The sequence below is a fragment of the Taurulus bubalis genome, assembly GCF_910589615.1.
Source record: "Taurulus bubalis genome assembly, chromosome: 19".
Taxonomy (NCBI): Eukaryota; Metazoa; Chordata; class Actinopteri; order Perciformes; family Cottidae; genus Taurulus; species Taurulus bubalis.
Window position 1 is genome coordinate 18,544,286 of NC_136607.1, and position 17,500 is coordinate 18,561,785.

The following is a 17,500-nucleotide window of genomic DNA, read 5'->3' on the forward strand; positions in this document are numbered from 1 at the left end:
TTACTGACGATTCAAAGTGTCGTCATTGTGTTCTGAGCTGTGAGCAGCTGAGGGACTCAAACCGTTCATGCTTTTATGTTCCTTTCTCATGTCTCTTGAACCTTGTTGACTGTCGTCCTCATGAGACACGAAGATGCTTCTCAGAGCAGTTACCTGTCACCTGTCACCTGCATCCCCGTTGTGTTAAAGTAACTTCCTGTCTGCATCCATGTTGTGTTAAAGCAACTTCCTGTCTGTATCCCCGTTGTGTTAAAGTAACTTCCTGTCTGTATCCCCGTTGTGTTAAAGTAACTTCCTGTCTGTATCCCCGTTGTGTTAAAGTAACTTCCTGTCTGCATCCCCGTTGTGTTAAAGTAACTTCCTGTCTGCATCCCCGTTGTGTTAAAGTAACTTCCTGTCTGTATCCCCGTTGTGTTAAAGTAACTTCCTGTCTGCATCCCCGTTGTGTTAAAGTAACTTCCTGTCTGCATCCATGTTGTGTTAAAGTAACTTCCTGTCTGCATCCCCGTTGTGTTAAAGCAACTTCCTGTCTGCATCCCCATTGTGTTAAAGTCACTTCCTGTCACCTGTATCCACGTTGTGTTAAAGTAACGTCCTGTCTGCATCCACACTGTGTTAAAGTCACTTCCTGTCACCTGCATCCCCGTTGTGTTAATGTAACTTCCTGTCACCTGTATCCACGTTGTGTTAAAGTAACTTCCTGTCACCTGTATCCCCGTTGTGTTAAAGTCACTTCCTGTCACCTGTATCCCCGTTGTGTTAAAGTCACTTCCTGTCACCTGTATCCCCGTTGTGTTAAAGTCACTTCCTGTCACCTGTATCCCCGTTGTGTTAAAGTAACTTCCTGTCTGCATCCATGTTGTGTTAAAGTAACTTCCTGTCTGCATCCATGTTGTGTTAAAGTAACTTCCTGTCTGCATCCACATTGTGTTAAAGTAACTTTCTGTCTGCATCCCCATTGTGTTAAAGTAACTTCCTGTCTGCATCCCCGTTGTGTTAAAGTAACTTCCTGTCTGCATCCCCGTTGTGTTAAAGTAACTTCCTGTCTGTATCCCCGTTGTGTTAAAGTAACTTCCTGTCTGCATCCCCGTTGTGTTAAAGTAACTTCCTGTCTGCATCCATGTTGTGTTAAAGTAACTTCCTGTCTGCATCCCCGTTGTGTTAAAGCAACTTCCTGTCTGCATCCCCATTGTGTTAAAGTCACTTCCTGTCACCTGTATCCACGTTGTGTTAAAGTAACGTCCTGTCTGCATCCACACTGTGTTAAAGTCACTTCCTGTCACCTGCATCCCCGTTGTGTTAATGTAACTTCCTGTCACCTGTATCCACGTTGTGTTAAAGTAACTTCCTGTCACCTGTATCCCCGTTGTGTTAAAGTCACTTCCTGTCACCTGTATCCCCGTTGTGTTAAAGTCACTTCCTGTCACCTGTATCCCCGTTGTGTTAAAGTCACTTCCTGTCACCTGTATCCCCGTTGTGTTAAAGTAACTTCCTGTCTGCATCCATGTTGTGTTAAAGTAACTTCCTGTCTGCATCCATGTTGTGTTAAAGTAACTTCCTGTCTGCATCCACATTGTGTTAAAGTAACTTTCTGTCTGCATCCCCATTGTGTTAAAGTAACTTCCTGTCTGCATCCCCGTTGTGTTAAAGTAACTTCCTGTCTGCATCCCCGTTGTGTTAAAGTAACTTCCTGTCTGTATCCCCGTTGTGTTAAAGTAACTTCCTGTCTGCATCCCCGTTGTGTTAAAGTAACTTCCTGTCTGCATCCATGTTGTGTTAAAGTAACTTCCTGTCTGCATCCCCGTTGTGTTAAAGCAACTTCCTGTCTGCATCCCCATTGTGTTAAAGTCACTTCCTGTCACCTGTATCCACGTTGTGTTAAAGTAACGTCCTGTCTGCATCCACACTGTGTTAAAGTCACTTCCTGTCACCTGCATCCCCGTTGTGTTAATGTAACTTCCTGTCACCTGTATCCACGTTGTGTTAAAGTAACTTCCTGTCACCTGTATCCCCGTTGTGTTAAAGTCACTTCCTGTCACCTGTATCCCCGTTGTGTTAAAGTCACTTCCTGTCACCTGTATCCCCGTTGTGTTAAAGTCACTTCCTGTCACCTGTATCCCCGTTGTGTTAAAGTAACTTCCTGTCTGCATCCATGTTGTGTTAAAGTAACTTCCTGTCTGCATCCATGTTGTGTTAAAGTAACTTTCTGTCTGCATCCACATTGTGTTAAAGTCACTTCCTGTCACCTGCATCCATGTTGTGTTAAAGTAACTTTCTGTCTGCATCCCCGTTGTGTTAAAGTAACGTCCTGTCACCTGCAGCCAAGAGAATCTGAATTCAAGGAGAAGTTAGCCTTCAAATAAAAAATCTGCTAAATCCCCAGAGGCCTTTACAGGAGAAGATAATGATCTCTTTCTTTTGCAACAATGATCAAAAGTAATTGATGCAAATTAATCTCACTGCCGTTCCCTCTGATTCCTCCAGATGTGTGTGTGTGCGACTCAGAGCTGGACTCCCCCGGCTGGAGGGAACCTCTGGACTGCGTCCGAGCCTCGGAGCTGTGCAACCAGAACAGCCAGTGCAGCTCCCGGTACCGGATCATGCGCCAGTGCCTGTCTGGGGGGGACAAGGAGCGCAGCGCCATGCTGGCCTCCAAGGAGTGCCGGGGCGCGCTGGAGGTGCTGCAGGACTCGCCGCTGTACGACTGCCGCTGCAAGAGAGGCATGAAGAAAGAGCTGCAGTGTCTGCAGAACTACTGGAGCATCCACATGGGCCTGAGCGAGGGTGAGTTCATCCAGCGTCCTGCTTCCGCTTCCTGGTTTGAGCTGACAGCTGAAGCTCCTGGTATTTTTAAGAGAACTGCACAAAGAGGGGTCTGCATCGATGGTTTCTGTTTCAATGTTGGCTGAACGGGAGTGAAGCGGTGTTTCTACTCATTTAAAGGTGTTGGGGACTAAAACGCATGAGGAAGCCTTCCTTGTCTCTATAGGGAGCTGATCAATGCCCTCATGTGATTCACCTGAAGTCTGATCAATGCCCTCTTGTCATGACTCTGAAGTTCACAGGCAGCAGGTTTAGAGATGTTGCCTTCTAATGCATCGATCTTGATCCTTGTTTTTAAAGCTGATGTACTACAGTGGTGGACCATCAGGTATAGGTCTATGTTACAGTGGTGGACCATCAGGTATCTTTGGGAATCCGAAGGAATTCTAAACATCACATGAAACATTCTCGTACTTCAGATCTTTTGTGTTTGACTCACCTGCTAACGTCTGAGGCTAGTTCAGGTTTCCACTGCTGGTCCTGCACTGTGTTCTCTGTGTCAGCACACACACACACACACACACACACACACACACACACACACGCACACACACACACGCACACACACACACATGCAAACACATGGCCGGTTGGCTGGCCTAGTTTGGGTCTCAGCAGTGGCAGAGCTCATTAAGAGACCCTCTCTTTGTTCTCCGTTCCACTAAGGATGTCTCTATAGTGCCAGCAATACCCCAGCACACACACACACACACACACACACACACTCTCTCTCTCTCTCTTGGCGGCCACGCACACTTTAGCCAGAAGAAGTTTGCAAAAACACAAACTCATTGTCTCAGACGTTTGTAACAAACTGTCTTCAACTGTTCAAGGACACGAAGTCCGGTGTGTGTGTGTGTGTGTGTGTGTGTGTGTGTGTGTGTGTGTGTGTGTGTGTGTGTGTGTGTGTGTGCGTGCGTGTTCAGACTGCAGCTGTTAAAACGTTCAGAGTGTTTTTGTCTCATTATCTCTGAGTCTCAGACCTCCTGATGTTCACAGTTTAGTTTTCTGGAGAACCTACATATTAATGACATATTAATGACATATCAGTTACATATTAATTACATATTAGTTACATATTAATGACATATTCGTTACATATTAATTACACACCGGACGTGAAGCTTTGACAGTGAGATTAATTTCATTACATATTGGTGTTTTATTTATTCTGTATGAACTATTGTATTTATTTGACTGAGGATCGCTGTTCATCCTTCTACTGTACAACAAGTGTATACAAGTACATTCTACCAAGTGTATACAAGTACATTCTACCAAGTGTATACAAGTACATTCTACCAAGTGTATACAAGTACATCAACTTCATCAAGAATGCAGAATACTTCAGTACTATAGGTTTTAATACACTGCACATCTTTATTTCCTTGATCTTTTTCTTTTCTCTTTTTTATTTTACTGTTTGTTTTGTAATGTCGGTTTTAAGAGGCGCTCTATAAATAAATACACTATAATAATAATATAATAATAATAATAATAATAATAATAGTTATTATTATTATGACATGCTGTTGAGTAAATAAGTCCTTAAACGTTTGATGGAAACCTGGAATGATGAGAAGATCGTTAAGCATGTTTCTGATGACGATATCTAAAAGTGAAAGCATATTCCCGCTTTATTAAATCCATATTCCGGGCCGAGGTGAAGGAGCTTAAATTGGGAGCAGATTGATCTGAACATCAGACAGCTGAGAGGTGCAGCTTGATTACAAAGGAGCGTTTAATCATCTGCATTTCTCAGAGGAAGTTCTTTAATTACATTACAGATTATTTTCTATACGTCGGGTAGAAACTTTCAGCTATATTTTTTCTTTCATATGACAATGAACAAAAGAGTTTTTCCAACACTGCTTCTGTCTCTCGTTCTTGCATATTTAACAAGGAGAAGAGGATTTGTTGGCTTTTCAGCTTAAAACTTCTAATAGAATCCAGAGAGGAAGAAATAATTCAGCAGTTTCTCAGAGATGATGAAAACAGCTCGGATGGGATTTAGAGGAAGGATTAAAAATGCAAGAAGACCAAGTTTGGTTAGTAATGGAAAGCAGATCAACTGTAACTCCAGTTAAGTGGAGACTCTTTTATCCATAATGATGATAACACAGTTTATTTATATTATATTTTAACACCTTACAAAGTGCTTCACAGAAAACTAAATCAAGAGAGAAACCAGAGAAACTGAATCTACAATGAGCAGCGGGTCCAGCAGGAGGAGGGTCTTAGACCTGGGTTCCCCTTTAGTCCTAGACCTGGTCTTAGACCTGATCTCAGGTCTAAGACTAGAGCAGGGTCCCCTCTAGTCTTAGACCTGGTCTCAGGTCTAAGACTAGAGCAGGGTCCCCTCTAGTCCTAGGCCTCTTCTAAGATCTGGACTCAGGATCAGTTCCTCTGAAATGCTTTCTGGAGTGAATGTGATGCTCAAGATAACAGCTGACCCGCTAGACTACTACGAGGAAGAGTTGCACAGAGACGACGACAATGAGACACATAACAACTCAAAGAGACACAAAACGACTTGAAAGAGACATAAAATTACCTCAAAGAGATACAAAACGACCTCAAAGAGACACAAAACAATCTCAAAGGGACGCAGAGACGCACAATGACCACAATGAGACGCAAAGAGATGCAAAACTACCTAAAAGAGACAAAACAATAACCTCAAAGAGGCACAAAATGACCACAAAGAGACACAAAATAACCTCAAAGAGGCACAAAATGACCACAAAGAGACACAAAATAACCTCAAAGAGGCACAAAACAACCTAAAAGAGACGCACAATGACCACAAAGAGATGCAAAACTACCCCAAAGAGACACAGAAGTACAAAACGACCTCAAAGAGACACAAAACAACCTCAAAGAAACACACAATGACCACAATGAGACGCAAAGAGACCCAAAACTACCTCAAAGAGACACTAAATAACCTCAAAGAGGCACAAAACTACCTCAAAGAGACGCAAAGAGACGTAAAACTACCTCAAAGAGACACAGAAGCACAAAACAACCTCAAAGAGACACTAAATAACCTTGAAGAAACACAAAACAACCTCAAATAGACACAAAACAACCTCAGAGACACACCAAAGCTTACAGGGACCCCCCATCCGAGTGAAGGTGTCTCTGTCCTTGCAATAACTGAAGAGAGCCATGTCATCGTTCTTTGAGAGCCGGATGTTAAACAGATCTTCATCACCTCCGGCGTGCCGAACACACTCCTCCTCGTCAGCAGCAGACGTTCATTTGGTAAACGGGAGAATCTCAGACATCTGGATCAGGAGGCGTGAGCCGGCTCGCTGCCCTACTTTCCTCCAGCTCGTGTTTTCACATCTCCTCTCATCCGGCTTCATGCCCCGAATGCTAGAGAGCTCTTCATCGCTGCTCATTTCTGTCTGGTTTGCACTCTTCATCACACTCTTCATTACGCTGATTTCAAACAATGTTCAGCCGCCTGCAGGTGACCATGAGAGCAATTACCAGAACACGCGAGCAGAGGGGCAATATTCTGATGGAATATATAAAGTACAAAGAGAAGGAGGCGAGCTGCAGAGAGCAGACGTTCAGGAAGCATCCAAACCCAAATCATAGGAACACACGTGTTTCTGTCCCTATGATTCAAACAATCTGTTTTATTTAGATATAAATAAACCGGCTTCATGAATGTGAAAATAAGTCTTTATTACAGAGTATTTATTTCAGTCTTTAATGAACTCAGCAGAAGAGATCTATTTTAATGCGGCTTCATGCTGAATGATTTATGATCAATAAACTGATGAGCTCATCGCTGGAGGACACACAATCCATTTTACAGATAAATAAAGTCTTAATTTATGTTCATCTGCTACAGTCGGATGTCTTAAATGTTATTTTAAATAATCTGGATTATGACTGGAGCATATTTCTAATAAATGAACATTTCACGTCCTCATTTAAACACTAGATATGCCAACTTTTAACGGTTTGAACCATTTCTACCTGTTCGTCTTAATATTTAATATCTACAGATTTACATCTGACAGGACGGAGGACACAAGGGAGAGGGACTCATGGTGGATCGTATTCATAAGACAAAAGAGAAACACTCATTGTCACATATCTGCGTCTCTGTTGGTCAGATCATTAATCTGTTTCATGTGAATCAGGTCGGTCCTCCGGTCCAGAAGGAGGTCGGGCCTCCGGCTCAGAAGGAGGTCGAGCCTCCGGCTCAGAAGGAGGTCGGGCCTCCGGCTCAGAAGGAGGTCAGGCCTCCGGTCCAGAAGGAGGTCGGGCCTCCGGCTCAGAAGGAGGTCGGGCCTCCGGCTCAGAAGGAGGTCAGGCCTCCTGTCCAGAAGGAGGTCGGGCCTCCGGCTCAGAAGGAGGTCAGGCCTCCTGTCCAGAAGGAGGTCGGGCCTCCGGCTCAGAAGGAGGCCCGACCTCCTTCTGGACCAAGATGGTGAGAAAGGAATATCCTCTGAAATCGATTTGATTCACCGCTCTGTGATAACAACAGTTTTCATAGATTGATTGATCTGAGAAACAAAATAATGAACAGCTGGAACAAAAGCAGGAGAATTTAAACTGTTGGGCTCATAAACGCATGATGGATGATCCGACTGCACCCATTTGTTCTCAGAGAAACAAATGCTTTGTGAGGCTGTGAAGCAACACAAACTGTAGAGTTGTTGTTTAATCTGGCTGTGACTCGAGGGAGGTTTTGAGTAATCTGCACAGGGATTGGTCGGATCTGTCCCTGGAGTCGCGTCCAGCAGCAGCATCAGTCACAGGCAGCGCTCAGCTCAGCCAGCTCCTTTCTTCACCTCTCCTCTGAGCTCCAGGTGGAACCAAAGAACCCGCCGGCCGCCGGTCAAATGATCCCTGCTGACTGCAGCGGATACTGATACTGCAGCATAGTGCTGCTGCAGCCCACCGCTCAATGACGACGGCCCAAAAACCAAGATGATGACGGCCCAAAAACCAAGATGGTGATGGCCCAAAAACCAAGATGGCGACGGCCCAAAAACCAAGATGATGACGGCCCAAAATCCAAGATGATGACGGCCCGGCCCAAAAACCAAGATGATGACGGCCCAAAAACCAAGATGATGACGGCTCGAAAACCAAGATGATGACGGCCCAAAATCCAAGATGATGACGGCCCAAAAACCAAGATGATGACGGCTCAAAACCAAAATGGCGATGGCCCAAAAACCAAGATGGAGACGGCCCAAAAACCAAGATGATGACGGCCCAAAAACCAAGATGATGACGGCTCAAAACCAAAATGGCGACGGCCCAAAAACCAAGATGATGACGGCTCGAAAACCAGGATGATAACGGCCCAAAAAACAAGATGACGACGGCCCAAAACCCAAATGGCGAATGCCCAAAAACCAAGATGGTGACGGCCCAAAAACCAAGATGACGACGACCCAAAACCAAAATGGCGACGGCCCAAAAACCAAGATGGAGACGGCCCAAAAACCAAGATGATGAAGACCCAAAAACCAAGATGATGACGGCCCAAAAACCAAGATGGCGACGGCCCAAAAACCAAGATGGCGACGGCCCAAAAACCAAGATGGAGACGGCCCAAAAACCAAGATGATGACGGCTCAAAACCAAAATGGCGACGGCCCAAAAACCAAGATGGAGACGGCCCAAAAACCAAGATGATGACGGCCCAAAATCCAAGATGATGACGGCCCAAAAACCAAGATGATGACGGCTCAAAACCAAAATGGCGAGGGCCCAAAAACCAAGATGATGACGGCTCCAAAACCAAGATGATGACGGCCCAAAAAACAAGATGACGACGGCCCAAAACCCAAATGGCGAATGCCCAAAAACCAAGATGGCGACGGTCCAAAAACCAAGATGGAGACGGCCCAAAAACCAAGATGATGAAGACCCAAAAACCAAGATGATGACGGCCCAAAAACCAAGATGGCGACGGCCCAAAAACCAAGATGGCGACGGCCCAAAAACCAAGATGGAGACGGCCCAAAAACCAAGATGGCGACGGCCCAAAAACCAAGATGGAGACGGCCCAAAAACCAAGATGGCGACGGCCCAAAAACCAAGATGATGAAGACCCAAAAACCAAGATGATGACGGCCCAAAAACCAAGATGCCGACGGCCCAAAAACCAAGATGGCGACGGCCCAAAAACCAAGATGGAGACGGCCCAAAAACCAAGATGGCGACGGCCCAAAAACCAAGATGGAGACGGCCCAAAAACCAAGATGGCGACGGCCCAAAAACCAAGATGGCAACGGCCCAAAAACCAAGATGGCGACGGCCCAAAAACCAAGATGGAGACGGCCCAAAAACCAAGATGGCGACGGCCCAAAAACCAAGATGGCAACGGCCCAAAAACCAAGATGGCGACGGCCCAAAAACCAAGATGGAGACGGCCCAAAAACCAAGATGATGAGGGCCCAAAAAACAAGATTTCGACTGACAAAAAGCCGAACTTGACTAAGTCCACTTCCTTAAGGTCTTTGACTTACTTTCAGCAGTAACACAGGTTAGGGTAAAGGTTAAAGGGTAAAGATTAAAGGTTAAAGTTAAAGGAAGCTGTACGTCAGTTCCTCTGTGACATTCTGCATATGGTTACCCATGAATCCCTCACATGCATCTTACTTAATGATCCTCGAACTTGCTTTTTATGTATTTAGACATGAATTTAGCTCAGTTGTCTAATGGACCTTGTGGGCTGCATCTGTCTTCTGGGGAATCTCTGCTGTGACATCTCTAAAAATGCCGTCTTACAGTGGCGGTGCATATTGTTTGTCAACTTGAGAGTTTGGACCTCCCAACAAATGGAAATGCAATTATAAAGTCATTAAGACAATGAGGTGGGCGAGTCAGAGCTCAAGTAAACATCGTTCTAATGATGTGATGTGATGGACGTGTTAATCAGACGAAACACAAACACTGTGTTATGTGTGGAGCTCAAGGATCGTTCATCATCAACAGAGACAGTTTGAAACAAATATGAATTACTATTTTTAAACTGGTGGCTGTTCCAGATGTTTTGATGCTGCTGATTTCATGCAGATCAACTAAATGACAAATTTCTTAAAACATTTCTGTCTGATATCTGGCCATGTAAAGAGTAAAGGTTAAAGGGAGCTGTACTCAGTTCCTCTGTGACATTTTGTCTATATTACAAAAATAGACAAAATCCAACACTGAATTTATGGTGGGAGTTATGTGTTGAATAAAACATACAGTTTGAAATCATCACATGAGATAAAGAGTTACACTTTTTACTTTTGTTTTATTTCATTCCAAGCAGAGGATAAGAATAAAGTCTATTTATTCTCATCATATTCAGAAATATAATGCGGCTCTGTGAATATGAGGGATGTGAGTGCAGCAGGTACGTTTCCTTCAGAGCCTCCTCGACAGTTTCCTCGTGGAAAGATTGTGAACATCCATAAATGATCATTTGATTAGAGACACTATACACATATTTGTGTCCAGGAGGAGGAAATGTACCTTAAGTCACACGTTGCTATCGAACATGCATGAAGACTAGTCAAGAAGCAAACAGCTGAAATAGTTGAATACGTGGTTAGATAGTTAGCATTTGCGTTATAAATGATACTGTTAGTGACCAGTCTGGGTTTGACTAGATGGTCAAGCTAATGGAGCGTGGTGCTAGTATTGACTGATGCTGTTTAGCGTGCATGCTAATGTTTCAGGCTTTAAGTATTCTGTCCAGAAAGCAGCCTAATCACTGACCTGGTAAATGACACATTTAACATTGACATTGGTGTTTAGCATGCAGTCAAATAAATGGCTAATTTACAAGCCTGACTAATGACTGATGTGTTTAGCATGCGGGCTAATGAGAAATGTATTTAGCATGCGGGCTAATGAGCAATGTATTTAGCATGCGGGCTAATTAGAGAGCTGCAGGCTGATTAGTATTGCTCCACAGAGACTGCTGTTTGCTGTTCACTCATGTTGTTCTCAGCTACTAACAGACACACACACACACACACACACACTGACACACATGCGCGAGCACACACACACACACACACACACACACACACACACACACACACACACACACACACACACACACACACACACACACACACACGTGGATAGCTATGTTTTAAATGTAACACTGAAGCGCATCACAGCCCATTTATTTCTCTCCTCTCGGTCTCCTCTGGAATAAGTGGTTCTATAATGACATAGAAAGAAGATTTTTACATTTCATGAATTCTCACATATTCACATGAGAGACTCTAGAGGATAAAGTTTCCTCCAATCTCAATATATCCGTTTGCTGACAGTATTATGACATGACTGATTTCTCTGTGGGATTATTGTGCTTGTTGTGTTGATTGTGTTTGTTGTGTTAATTGTGTTTGTTGGGTTTATTATGTTAGTTGTGTTTATTGTGTTTGTTGGGTTGGTCGGATTTGCTGTGTTTGATGGGTTTGTTGTGTTTTTGTTTAGTTTTTGTGTGTTTGTGTATAAATGTACAATTTATTTAAGTACTTCATGACCTGCTCAAAGACTTGGTGATGTGCTGCCAGTACAAACATGCACAACATGCAAAACATGTACAACATGTACAACATGTACAACATGCACAACATGCACAACATATACAACATATACAACATGCACAACATGCACAACATGCAAAACATGTACAACGTATACAACATATACAACATGCACAACATGCACAACATGCACAACATGCAATACATGTACAACATGTACAACATGCACAACATGCACAACATATACAACATATACAACATGCACAACATGCACAACATGCAATACATGTACAACATGCACAACATGCACAACATATACAACATATACAACATGCACAACATGCACAACATGCAATACATGTACAACATGCACAACATGCACAACATGCAAAACATGTACAACGTATACAACATATACAACATGCACAACATGCACAACATGTACAACATATACAACATGCACAACATGCACAACATATACAACACATACAACATGCACAACATGCACAACATTTACAACATGCACAACATGCACAACATGTACAACATGTACAACATGTACAACATGTACAACATGCACAACATGCAAAACATGTACAACATATACAACATATACAACATTTACAACATGCACAACATGCACAACATGCAAAACATGTACAACGTATACAACATATACAACATATACAACATGTACAACATATACAACATATACAACATGCACAACATGCACAACATGTACAACATGTACAACATTTACAACATATACAACATGCAAAACATGTACAAGTATACAACATATACAACATATACAACATGTACAACATATACAACATGTACAGCTTTCAGATAGATGCAGCAAGACATAGAATATGTATCTCTGAGATGTCACAACATGGAACAAATCCTTCAGTATTATATACTATACAGTATATATATATATATATATATATATATATATATATATATATATATATATATATATATATATATATATATATAGTATACAGTATAATACAGATGTGTACTGAGGTTTGACTGCAGTGAGTCATCAGTTTGCAGCTGGAGGCGGCCATGTTGTTTGTGTTGTTGTTGTTCAGAAACAGACAGGAAGTCACCCAGAGTCCCATTCAACAGAGCGGAATCTCTCTCACACACACACACACACACACACACACACACACACACACACACACACACACACACACACACACACACACACATACACACACACACACACACACACTGGGTGAAGTTGTGTAGTCAGCAGTAAACAAAATAAGCAATTAGGTTTGTCGGCTTTCACATAATCAATATACTGCAGCTTAGCAATACGGCTGTATGAGTGTGTGTGTGTGTGTGTGTGTGTGTGTGTGTGTGTGTGACAGTATAAGATTATGATTTCTGTTTCCCTCGAGCTCAAACCAACATGGAGAAAGTCCTCCATCAGTAACAAATATTGTTAAAATATGTAAAAACCTGAATGTTTACGTTCATATTTGTGGTCACAGAATAAATGTGACAGTAATCCTTCCGTCAGCTTCCTTCTACAACAGAACGTTTATTAAATGTTGTGTTCAGGGACGACGAGGTTTATATGTGTTTGCATTTACATGCCAGTAATACTTATAACATTGAGATATTGTAAAATCTGAAATGAACCAACTTTTTGTAATTTAAATTTTTATTGTTGAAATTATTATTATTATTTCTTTCTGGTTTACAAATAAAGGTTATTTCAAAGAGTTGAATTTGAACATGTGACCAACTGAACTCTATCTGATGGGACAGAGATGGGATCGATTGATTTCTTTTGAATGTCCGCAATCATTAATTTTAATAACTTGATGTTTGGATCAACTGAACGAGATTTAAAGACACAGAACCTCAACTTTTAATAGAGAATTTTCCTTCTGAATGAACCCTGAAGAAAAGAATACAGGACGGAGGTGAAGAGAGACGATAGAGCAGGTAGAGAACAGAGTACCTGAACAGGTAGAGAACAGAGTACCTGAACAGGTAGAGAACAGAGTACCTGAACAGGTAGAGAACAAAGTACCTGAACAGGTAGAGAACAAAGTACCTGAGCAGGTAGAGAACCGAGTACCTAAACAGGTAGAGAACAGAGTACCTGAACAGGTAGAGAACCGAGTACCTGAACAGGTAGAGAACAGAGTACCTGAACAGGTAGAGAACAGAGTACCTGAACAGGTAGAGAACAGAGTACCTGAGCAGGTAGAGAACAAAGTACCTGAGCAGGTAGAGAACCGAGTACCTAAACAGGTAGAGAACAGAGTACCTGAACAGGTAGAGAACCGAGTACCTGAACAGGTAGAGAACAGAGTACCTGAACAGGTAGAGAACAAAGTACCTGAGCAGGTAGAGAACAGAGTACCTGAACAGGTAGAGAACAGAGTACTTGAGCAGGTAGAGAACAAAGTACCTGAGCAGGTAGAGAACCGAGTACCTAAACAGGTAGAGAACAGAGTACCTGAACAGGTAGAGAACAGAGTACCTGAACAGGTAGAGAGCAGAGTACCTGAACAGGTAGAGAACAAAGTACCTGAGCAGGTAGAGAACAGAGTACCTGAACAGGTAGAGAACAGAGTACCTGAGCAGGTAGAGAACAAAGTACCTGAGCAGGTAGAGAACCGAGTACCTAAACAGGTAGAGAACAGAGTACCTGAACAGGTAGAGAACAGAGTACCTGAACAGGTAGAGAACAGAGTACCTGAACACATCTATTGATCACAGCTGCTTTCAGAAAAAAAGGAAAAAAGAGAGAAAATGATGTAAATTGATGTTCGGTCAGAAAGAGAAGATGTTAAAAACAGTGGTATGTCTCCTCCCCCGACAGTAATACATAAAGGGCAGTGGAAGCTAAGAGGAGTGCTAATTCACCACACACACACACGCACGCACACACACACACTCGGTTTCATGGTGTCTGTGATAATTAACCTTCAGGTGGATCAGAGAGCGTGTTCTCATTAACCGGCTGAGCAGAACATTTAAATGAGAATACTCTGTGTTGATGATGATGATGACGATGAAGAAGAGCTTCATGTGGGATCTCAGAGTGATGAAGAACTTGAGTGTGTGTTCTCCAGCTGAAGTGTTTTCTGTTGTGTTTCAGGGGAAGAGTTTTACGAGACGTCTCCTTACGAGCCGATCCATTTCTCTGAGGAATTCCGACATGCCTCCATCATCTCAGGTACGTGTGTGTGTGTGTGTGTGTGTGTGTGTGTGTGTGTGTGTGTGTGTGTGTGTGTGTGTGTGTGTGTGTGTGTGTGTGTGTGTGTGTGCGGTTAGAACCCGGCTTGGTTCTGCTTCCTCCCTCAGTCCAAACACATGCAGGTCACATTCATGAGGTTCTTTGACTCTAAACTACTCGTTGGTCTGTGACGTTTTGAAGCCTCCAGTTCAATGTTTTGTCCGTCGCCATCTTGTTTTTCTGCAACAAGAGGAACAGTGATGTAGAGACCTGTCATTCATCTTGTGGCCCCGCCCTGCTTCATGGTCTGTTTGACTCTAATTGGACCTGGTGGTCAGGAGAGAGAATGCAGCTTTATCACATGAAGCATTTACTTCTATACAACCAGAGGAGTCGCCCCCTGGTGGTCAGGAGAGAGAATACAGCTTTAACACATGAAGCATATACTTCTATACAACCAGAGGAGTCGCCCCCCCTGGTGGTCAGGAGAGATAATGCAGCTTTAACACATGAAGCCTATACTTCTATACAACCAGAGGAGTCGCCCCCTGGTGGTTAGTAGACATAATGCAGCTTTAACACATTACGCATATACTTCTATACAACCACAGGAGTCGGCCCCTGGTGGTTAGTAGAGATAATGCAGCTTTAACACATGGCGCATAGACTTCTATACAACCAGAGGAGTCGCCCTCTCGTGAGAATGCAGCTTTAAGACTCTTTATAGAACCGGAGGTTGATAACCGGGTCAGTCTCAGTCTGTGTGACGTGTTCTGAGAGTCTGGACACAACGACCTTGATGATGTCATAGTGATGTCATCTGTGTTACATCAGGAGTCTCTCCTGCTCTGATTTCTTCTTTAATCTGTCAGCAGATACTAAGTAAAATACTTTGCAGCGTTTCTCTTTCTTGAACCAATAATTCTATGCAACATCTGATCAATTTCCCAGGAAATTCAGAATCATATAAAGATTCATTGTGCAAAGTGTCTCTGACTGTTTATAGAAAATATATATTTATAAAACATTATTTATTCTCATCATCTGCGTTAAATGTCTTTGTATAAAGCCTCTGACTTTATGTTTCCTTTTCACTCGTTCACCACCCTCTTCCTCACTCTTCATCATTCCATCAGCAGCCCTGTGATTGGTCACACTACATTAGAGCTGCTGCTCACAAGCGCGCGCACGCACACACACACACACACACACGCACACACACACACACACACACACACACACACGCACACACACACTCTCTCTCTCTTTCTCTGCCTCTCACACCTTTCTGAGGAGTGTTTAAATGTCACAAGCCCCGAGCAATACGTCGTCATTTACACTTTCTTTGAGTGTGTGTATGTGTGTGTGTATGTGTGTGTGTGTGTGTGTGTGTGTGTGTGTGTTTGTGTGTGTGTGGTCAAACAGCTGTGAAATAGACTCACAGCTCTGTAAATTGGGTTCTGCTCTCTCAGATTAACACAACACAAGTACAAACCCGGTGAAAGCAGGAGAGCTGCAACCAATGCAACTTCAAAAGCTTCATATCTTTTCCTCTCACATACACACACACACACACACACAAAAATACACACACACATACACACACACACACACACACACACACACCAGTTCAGCTGGTGTGTGACAGCTCAGTTATTTCCAATACCCAACCCACAAAACACGTGCACATGTGCGTGCTCAAACATGTGGAGAGAGAGAGAGAGAGAGAAAGAAAGAGAGAGAGAGAGAGAGAGAGAGAGAGAGAGAGAGAGAGAGAGAGAGAGAGAGAGAGAGAGTGTGTGTGTGCCTCTTAAATCACCTGTCTGCTGCAATCGGAGAGCGTGATGTGAAGATTCAGTCAGAGCCTATGAAGGCTGAGCGCTCAGAGATAAGAGGATAATAAAGAAAGAGAAGCGCAACATTAAAGGATGTTTCAGACACGACCGTCGCAAATTGATGGGAGGGAAGGCCGAGGCATGACCAGCTGAGTGTGTGTGTGTGTGTGTGTGGATGTGTGTGTGTGTGTGTGTGTGGATGTGTGTGTGTGTGTTCACGACAAAGGAAGTTCACTGTTTGTAGACCTGAAACTAAAAGCTGTGAGAATATTGAACTTTTTTAGCAAATAATAATCACAATCATCAGCAGCTGAACATCTCCTCCATGTGAATGAATGAATGAATTTCATCAGGAAACCGACGTATGAATTATGAATGAAGAGCATTGATTCTGGTCCGATTGACGAGGTCATCATTGAGCTCAGCGTCAGGAAGTGAACGTTCAGTCATCAGCGAGTTGTTTGTCTCCTCTGGGATCTCAGACGCTTCTTCATCAGACTCAATCACTTCACTGATGATGATCAGAACTCATAAATAAACATCTCAATCTTCATCTTCAGCTCATCTTCATCAACCAGACACTGGCTGTTTTCAGAGGAAGGGCAGTTGGAGAGCAAAGGAGACACAAGGGAGGTAACAAGGAAAAGAGAGACTAGGGGTCAAGAGGAAACAAGGAGGTGAGAGAAAAGAATCAAGATAAAATACAAAGTCACAAATGGAGTGAGAAAGAGGAGAGGAAACGAGGAAAAGAGGAGAGGAAAGCAGACGACACGAGGGAAGGACAGGAGAGGAGACAACAAGTGAGGAGCCAAGGGTGGAGGAGATGAGGAGGAAACAAAAGAGAAGAGAGGTAAAGTGAGACTGAAGAAGCAGGATGTAGAGAAGACGTCTTACTTGTGCTGCTCACTGAAAGGGAACGTGGCTTTGAAGCGGTTGTGAACATGTTAATGGTGCCAGAAGACGCTTCAACTGCTAACAGTTGGGATCTACTTTTACACACTCCCACTGCTATTACTCTTTAAATGACAGTTCATCTGCTTTCATAGCTGGATCTACACCATATGGTGGAAGCTCTAACAGCGACCTCGAAGCGT

The 17,500-nt window shown here is 43.2% G+C and overlaps 1 protein-coding gene across 1 annotated transcript in view; it reads left to right on the top strand.

Moving 5' to 3' along the window:
• gfra2b (GDNF family receptor alpha 2b) overlaps positions 1–17,500 on the top strand; it is a gene marked incomplete at both ends in the record, with an annotated part of 36,909 nt that overhangs the window by 1,487 nt on the left and 17,922 nt on the right. Inside the window, 2 exons of the mRNA XM_079235238.1 lie at positions 2,485–2,784; positions 14,494–14,571. Coding sequence (XP_079091364.1) covers positions 2,485–2,784; positions 14,494–14,571 — 378 coding nt within the window. The remainder of the gene's footprint in view (positions 1–2,484; positions 2,785–14,493; positions 14,572–17,500) is intronic.